This window comes from Artemia franciscana, chromosome 13, assembly GCF_032884065.1.
Source record: "Artemia franciscana chromosome 13, ASM3288406v1, whole genome shotgun sequence".
Taxonomy (NCBI): domain Eukaryota; kingdom Metazoa; phylum Arthropoda; class Branchiopoda; order Anostraca; family Artemiidae; genus Artemia; species Artemia franciscana.
This window is the reverse complement of record NC_088875.1, coordinates 35228017-35236863: the sequence shown is the minus strand read 5'-3', so window position 1 is coordinate 35236863 and position 8847 is coordinate 35228017. Positions and strand designations below refer to the sequence as shown.

At 39.9% G+C, this 8847-nt stretch overlaps 1 protein-coding gene across 1 annotated transcript; it reads right to left on the bottom strand.

Moving 5' to 3' along the window:
- Positions 1 to 7920: 7920 nt before the first annotated feature.
- LOC136034307 (uncharacterized) lies at positions 7921 to 8565 on the bottom strand. The gene has a single exon (XM_065715443.1). The coding sequence runs from the start codon at positions 8563 to 8565 to the stop codon at positions 7921 to 7923; it is 645 nt and encodes a 214-aa protein (XP_065571515.1).
- Positions 8566 to 8847: the final 282 nt, after the last annotated feature.

The following is an 8847-nucleotide window of genomic DNA, read 5'->3' as shown; positions in this document are numbered from 1 at the left end:
TTGCTTTGTGCACCTTCCTTTGGCCATGCATGGTGAATTTTCGTTCAGTGCACCGCAAGGTCCATGTATCAAATTTTTTACAATAATATCATGTAACCCCTCATCGACATTTTCATCAGGTATTTCAGCGGAAATCACATCATCAATTTCGTTCGAAGTAATTTTTTTATGTAGCCAGATTAGTATATGTGCGTGTGGCAAACCTCGTTTTTGCCATTCCACTGAGTACATCCAGCATCGCACTGACCCAAACACTTCAAGTTTTACTATGTAGTTTATCAGTGATTTCAACTTTTGCCGGAAGACACGGGCCGTAATGTCATGTCTATGAACCGCCGATTGTCCTTGAAGTAAAAGCTGCTGTATCTTGTCCCAAGATTGATTACATGTAAATGTAATAAATAAATCTGGACGACCATAGAGACGAACATATGCAATAGCATCTTGAGCATATTCATGCATATGACGGGGACTGCCAGCATATGACGAAGGTAAAATTGTTAATCTTCCCACGTTTGTGGTATTACCGTCATTTACAACTGCATCTCGCAAATGAATGTATTGTTCAGAGTGGAGCTTGGTCTGATCAGGCGGATATATAGCAAACGTTCTGATTCAAGTTTAGCATACATATCAACGACGTATTGGTGAAACAATTCACGGCATTTTAAATATAATTTTCTTCATCCTGCCGAATCATTAGTCTATAGGAATAATAATGCATTGCACTGCATTTCTTATTCATTTCTTTGTTAGTGGCTGGTTTCATCAATTTAATATTAAAGTGATAGCCGTCGGCTCCATCCCAAAAAATGATAGGATATTGTAGGGCATCGTAGCATCGATGAGTTTCAGCAATTCTTAACAACTGAGCGTTTCGCTTATGAAGAATAATATCTCGAGGTAAAAACTGATCACCGACCATAACGATTGCCACTTCGTCGATAGTTGGAGCATTGTATCTACGCACATGTTGGCCAGGAGGCGTTTTGTCAGCGGAAATAACAATTTTATGCGTATCAGTAGGCATCAAATTGATGGCTGTTTTGAACAGACGCACTAAATTATTATTTTCGTGAAAAAGATGTTGCAATTGGGAAACGATTGTCCTTTCAACTTTGGGAGAAATTTTGCAACGTGCATTCATTTCAGAATTTCTATCAATGATGAAGTACAATTGTAAAAATTTATGATTCTCGCCTGAGAATGGTAGAAGGGACCCTGCTCTATGATAAATTTGCCCTTTTACTTTGAAATTAGACATAAATTGATCTGTCCACGATCTTCTTACAATTAAAAATTTGTCTTTGAACGATTTTCTTAAATACTTTTAATGACGTCATCGTCATAACAAACATGACGACAACTAACTTCATGACAACATGACGACATGATGACATGACGTCACTCGACAGACAGACACATCCACAGACAACTTACATTTATATAGATATATATATATATATATATATATATATATATATATATACTAGCTGTTGGGGTGGCGCTTCGCGCCACCCCAACACCTAGTTGGTGGGGTGCTTCGCATACCCCCCCAAGCCCCCCCGCGCGCTTAAGTCGTTACGCGCCATATTAGTTACGCGCCATTGTAGTTGTGTCCCTGTGTCCCACCTGTGAATAGAGATAGATATATATATATATATGTTTTTAACTACGTAAAACACGCGAATATACAACATTCTTCGCTGTCCCATTGTCTGTGCATATAAATAGATTGTCAGGTTTACTGGCTCTTGAACATGCAACATATAATTGTCCATGGGTAAAACAATCCGTATTCAGATCTGCACCTCATTATTCTAATGATGTGTCCCTGTGTCCCGATCGTCATTTATATTCCCTGTGTCCCGGTCGTCATTTGTGTCCCGGTATCCCAGTTTGTAATTTCTCTTTGAGTGTCCCGGTCGTCATTTATATTCCCTGTGTCCCGTCGTCCCGGTTGTCATTTGTGTCCCGGTCTGTAATTTCTATTCGAACAATCCCTGTGTCCCGGTCGTCATTTATATATCCCGCCTGTGCCCCCGGCGTCCCCGTTGTAGTTATGTCCCTTTGTCCCGGTCGTCATTTATATTCCCTGTGTCCCGGTCGTGATTTGTGTCCGGGTGTCCCAGTCTGTAATTTCTCTTTGAGGTTCCCGGTCGTCATTTATATTCCCTGTGTCCCGGTCGTCATTTGTGTCCCGGTATGTAATTTCATCAGTCGACAAACATGACGTCAGTCGACACACAAACATGACGTCACTCGACACACACACACACAGACAACTTATTTTTATATATATAAGATACTAGCTGTTGGGGTGGCGCTTCGCGCCACCCTAACACCTAGTTGGAGGGGGGCTTCGCGCCCCCCCCAAGCCCCCCCGCGTGCGCAAGTCGTTACGCGCCATATTAGTTACGCGCCATTGTAGTTGTGTTCCTGTGTCCCACCTGTGAATAGAGATAGATATATATATATATGTTTTTAACTACGTAAAACACGCGAATATACAACATTCTTCGCTGTCCCATTGTCTGTGCATATAAATAGATTGTCAGGTTTACTGGCTCTTGAACATGCAACATATAATTGTCCATGGGTAAAACAATCCGTATTCAGATCTATACCTCATTATTCTAATGATGTTTCCCTGTGTCCCGATCGTCATTTATATTCCCTGTGTCCCGGTCGTCATTTGTGTCCCGGTATCCCAGTTTGTAATTTCTCTTTGAGTGTCCCGGTCGTCATTTATATTCCCTGTGTCTCGGTGTCCCGGTCGTCATTTGTGTCCCGGTCTGTAATTTCTATTCGAAAAATCCCTGTGTCCCGGTCGTCATTTATATATCCCGCCTGTGCCCCCGGCGTCCCCGTTGTAGTTGTGTCCCTGTGTCCCGATTTGTGTCCGGGTGTCCCAGTCTGTAATTTCTCTTTGAGGTTCCCGGTCGTCACTTATATTCCCTGTCTCGGTCGTCATTTGTGTCCCGGTCTGTAATTTCTCTTTGAGTGTTTTTTCTTTTTAGTTTTTTTTTTAGTTTTTTACCTTTTTTCTTTTTTCAGTTTTCTTTTTCTTCTTTATTTTTCAGCGTCACTATGAAGTACATATCGACGAACCTTTGTTTTTTAACTTAAATCTGGTAGGCATTGATGACCTTATCCAAGTCAAAATCCCAAACCCAATCATCATCGCTATCATTTTCAGTTTTGATATGTTTTGACTCTCGCTGTCCAGGTGGATTTTCATCTAACTGCGCGGTTTTGCGTTCTTTAGCCGCAAGCCTGTTTTCTTGCTGTTCTTGTGATTCCCCGGCACGCTTTCTTTTCTTACTTTCTCTATCAGCTGCAAGCCTGTTTTCTTGCTGTTCTTGTGATTCCTCGGAACGCTTTCTTTTCTTACTTTCTCTATCAGCAGCAGGTTTTTTGGCATAAACTCTTTGAGCAGCTTCCTCGGCTGTTGCCATTGTAGGTTCTTCAGTCATTTTACAATTAAACATTTTTCCATGAACAAATGTCTTAAATACCGTTAATGACGTCACCGTCATAGCTAAAATGACGACAACTAACTTTATGACGTCAGTCGACACAGAAACATGACGTCACCTGACAGACAGACAGACACACAGACAGACAACTTATTTTTATATATATAGATACTAGCTGTTGGGGTGGCGCTTCGTGCCACACCAACACCTAGTTGGTGGGGGCGCTTCGCGCCGCCCCCAAGCCCCCCCACGCGCGTAAGTCGTTACGCACCATATTAGTTACGCGCCATTGTAGTTGTGTCCCTGTGTACCACCTATGAATATAGATACATTTATATATGTGTTTTGAACTACGTAAAACTTGCAAATATACAACATTCTTGGCTTTCCCATTGTCTGTGCATATACAAAGCCTTATGTACTAATAACGACGTCATATGCACACGCTGTTATTACAAACAAACACACATGCATACACACAACTCGTTTTTATATAGATAGATAGATAGATAGATACAATACAAATTAACTGCGTAAAACGTGCAAATATACAACGTTCTTCGCTGTCCAATTGTCGCTGCATATAAATAGATTGTCAGGTTTACCGACCCTCGAACATGCAACGTACAATTGTCCATGGGAAAAACAATCAGTATTAAGATCAATACCACATTTTTCTAATGATTGACCTTGAGCTTTGTTGATGGTGATTGCAAATGCTAATCGAATTGGGAATTGCAATCTTTTAAATTGAAAAGGCAGATCCGTTGGAATCATGGGAATGCGAGGAATAAGAACAGCCTCACGCTCAAAAGGTCCTGTCAAGATTGTGGCCTCTATTACGTTTTCCGTTTTTTTTTTTACGGCAAGTCGCGTGCCATTGCAAAGCTTTGGTGGGTTGATATTTCTTAACAGTATTTTTGGTACGCCTATTTTTAGTTGTAGCACGTGTGGTGGAAACCCTGAAAGATCCACGGAATTTCAAAATTCAGATGGATAATTAACCGCTTCATTTGGTTCCAAAACTGTGTCGACTGACTTGTAAAGGACTGCCTGGTCTCGAATCTTGGTCAAAATAATATTGTTGATTTCGTGGACGTCTATATTTTTGGGTGCAGGAATCGCTCTTTCATTTAGCCATTTATTATTTTTATAATTGTTTAGAATATTCGGAAATACTTTTTCAATCAATTCATTTTTGGACGTCACTAAATTACAGAATTCAGCAGGTAGTTGTACACGTCCTGAAATTGAGTCTAGTGGGAGCTTTCCGTTTCCAATTGACAGCAATTGATCTGAAAATGTTTGACCAGAGTCATCGTTTTGCAATCGGACACGCATATTTGTAGTTAATTTTAATGTTTTTACGTGTGCCCATAAATCAGAATTTTTCAGGCAAGCATTCATTTCGTCTGCAGGGGTTGATCTAGGTATTATAGGTAATGTTTGCCTGAAATCTCCCGCAAGCAATATTAATGTGCTGCCAAAGGATTTCGAATTCCCTCACAAATCTTTCAAACATTGATCCAGAGTCTCGAGCGATTTTTTGTGTGCCATTGTGCACTCGTCCCAAATAATAAGTTTCATTGCTGCAATACTTTACCCATCCCAGATGATTTGGAAATATTGCACATGGGAGTTTCTGTAGAATGCAAATTCAGAGGCAATTTCAAAGCGGAATGAGCAGTTCTTCCACCAAGCAGCAACGTTGCGGCTATTCCGGACGACGCAATTGCCAACGCTATATCATTTTTTGATCGAATTGATGCCAGAATCAGTTTTATCACAAACGTTTTAGCAGTACCTCCTGGCGCATCCAAAAAGAAAATTTCTCCAACGTTGTTATCGACACAATGCATTATTGTATCATAAATGTCTTTTTGTTCCGACTTTAACTTGGAAATGTTATTTTGTACATACGACAATAGATCACTCGTACTGTAACTTGGTTCACGATCCAATTCTACACATGTCGAAACAGAAGCGGTACGATTAGGTGAAGGCATTTCCAAATCCTGAAGAGGTTTGTTTGCCATACATACGCACAAATCTTCTATAATAACTAAAGTGTAGTTATAAATTTCTGATGTAAGATCAAAAGTCATATCTGACCAGGGCTTCCACTCTCGAATCTCGAAATTCGGGGATAAGTTTAAGAAATTTGGGGAGTTTTCGGGGACAAGTCTTCAAGATTCGGTGAATTTTCGGGGGCATGTTCAAATAGAATTTTGTTACAAAATTTGGGAGCCAGAATTGGTTATAGCTTCGTTTTCAGCCTCAAGTAGGGCTTGGATCCGCGTACTAAATCAAGTTTTTAACAGAATAGGTTCTAGAGCTAGGGTACAGGATTGGAACCCATAGCCAAAAACGATTTTTGCTGGTATTGCAGACAAAATCTCAGAACTATTTTTAAATAAATTAAAAAAAATAGGCTAAATGACACTGCAATTTTGTTGCTTTAGGCCCGAAAACGAAATTCTTATGTCATTTATTTTCAGAAAGACGACGAAAATAAAGTAGCCTATAGAAAGGCAATAATCTCGTACAAAGCAATAACATGTGCAATGATTTCTCGAAATTAATGAATATTCTTCGGCAAGCAAACATGAACTTACACCAGAAATTTAATTTTAAAAAATCACCTGAAAGCAAGGAACAGAATCAAAAATTAAAACGAATAGAAACGATAACATAGTGAGAGGACTGTACCCTTCTAAACGCCCAACTATTCCTGCTGAAGTTTTTTAGTACTTAAGCTTCTCATTTTTCAATCGTTTTGGAAGTTGTTCTTACAGAATCGGGACTAAATCTGAACTTAAGCATAAAGAAAAAGGGGGCTATCCCCTTCATATATATAATATTTTGTTTTGTTCATTTTAATGTTGCTACTTGCGCGTACTTTCAGACGGAAAAAAATCTTTTATTTTATTTCAAACAGTTTTTTAAAAATGCCAGGAAATCCAGCTCTATCTCCACAGAAAAATTATTCCTCTCCCAGGAAAAATCGTCTAGACAATTCAATACCGTTAAAGATTTATCCCGGACAAATACCATAAAGGTCCCCACGCGTAAGATTCGGTTTAAAAAGATAAACTTAAAATAAATAAAAAGAATTTTTGTTTAGGATACCTGGCCAATCCGTTTTTTCTCTGATTGGTTGAAATATATACAGGTTTTATTTTCTTGACTGGTGTTTCAAAAGCCTTTTCTGTCCGGCGGTTCTACCTAGCTTCAAACACTTAGGCCTGCTTAAATCCTAGAGTGGAAATCAGCTTTTTCAATTTCTTCTGGACCAAAAAGGGAGTATTTTGGGATGGGGGAGCCAAAAGAATTTTTCGAATGATCAAATATGTATTTGCAACAAACCTTGTTCGTACTATTCTGTGCAGGGAAAAATAAAGCCTTCAAGTTTCAATTATATTCAATTATACAAAAAAAAAAATATGTCATTGAAAATTGCCACAGAGAGGCTCAATTTCAGTTAAACTAAGCACACTACCTACGACCTAGGGAGCCACAAAACCAGAAATAAGCGTAGCTGCTTCTTCAGCAGTTGCAGAAGCCTTAACATTTGACAGAAGCTTCGTCATTTCACGGTCAAGGACAAGAGAAGAGGAACTGAGATTGAGTCTCTTCATTCCCACTTTGGTCTGAAGACTACACGCAACCGATATTGTCGCCAAACAGTTTCGTTTATCTGTTTTCAAATCTTTGAGGGCACTGAACAAGCGTTCTGCTGTAACGTTAGAAAATGGCAGTGCACACATGTAATTATTATTATTATTAATTTATTACCCGTCAAAAACGGAAAAGACGGAGTATATAAAAGAAAAAGAAAGAAAAGCACAAAAATTTAAATACACTTCCACTACAAATATTATAAAATGACACTAGTCCAGGGGTGGTTGGCTCTTAAAACATTGGTACTGAATGTGGAGATTCTTCTCTCTATGGCCATGGAAGGGTTGGTGACCTTATATTTCCTGGAGATGTCGCCATTGCTTTGCCACAAAGGGAGACGCAGGAGAAATTTATCATATCTGTAAAATGCGCTGCAAATGGCTTTCTTTTCGGTAGCTTTGAATATTTTCCAGAAGGGAACCAGATCAAGCAGATGAGGGTTAGTAAAAGCATTGTATAGCCGGGCAAGGAGAGGACGATTGAAACGATACTTATTGGCAACAAGTAATCCGTAAGACGTTCATAGACGGGAACAGAGGTGGTTTGTCAGTGCTGAGCATGTGTCCTTCAATGTAGAAGAAATAGGAAGGCCAAGACACATAAGGGACTCACAAGGCTTAATCAGAGTGTCGCCAATTTTAACGGAGAGGTTAATTGAAAGCTCCTTTTTTGAACCATTGAAGAAAAGAAGTTCTGTTTTAGATTCGTTGAAGGAAAGTCCGATCTACTTGTATGCCGCTGCATGTGAGTCGTAATTTTGTTAAAATAAAGATGTCGAACAAGAAACATGAAGAATGTCATCAGCAAAGTTCTTTAGCGAAGGATTAATCCCACGGAAAAAGCACGACGGCTTTATTACTTGCTGTGCTTCGATAATAGCGTTATTAAACAGTGATGGAGAAGTTTTGCCACCTCGACGTACGCCTTTGTTGACACTCAGCATTTCTTTAGAAGGAAAACTGCCAGACGGAGAGGGGATCAGGATAACAGCCGAGAGCTTATTGTACATACTGTAAACAGGGGAAAGGATGCAAGAGGAAACACCTCGCTGAAGGGCTTTGAGCAGGATATGGCCATGGATGCCAGAATCGAAGGCTCTACTAACATCAAGTGCTCCAAAGACGAGAAGATCACCATTTTTATCTGCATCAATAAGAAGATTTGCAAGAACGCTGTGAACGTGTTCCCGTCCTGAGTGCTTTTTGAAACCGAAGTGGTTGTCCGGAGTAGTGCATCGAAGTGCAATTTCATCAAAAATAAGGGATTCAAATAGCTTACAGAAAGTAGTTGAAACAAAGATCGGACGACATGAAGCGCACTGGTCGGCTGGTTTACCTTTTTTGAGAAAAGGATGGACCAATCCAACACCAAAGCTGTCTGGAACGATGCCAGTAACGAAAATCATTTGGAATTGAAGAGAAAGGTGCTCTAGGAAAAGATTGCTGGCAAAGCTTAAATGGGTACCAGATTTACCATCGATGCCCTTAGATTTCTTCTTTTTTTACCTTATCAATTTTGGAACGCATCAAGGACGGAGTGACCAGGACACCAATATCCTTAACTGCAAACTGAAGCTCCTTATCGAGGGCTTGGCAAAAGGTGTTATCTAGGTAGGATTTAGGGGCTGAAGATTGGTCTCTGAAGTAGTCCCACCAGTCTATTTCTGGCATGCAGGGCTGGCCATTGG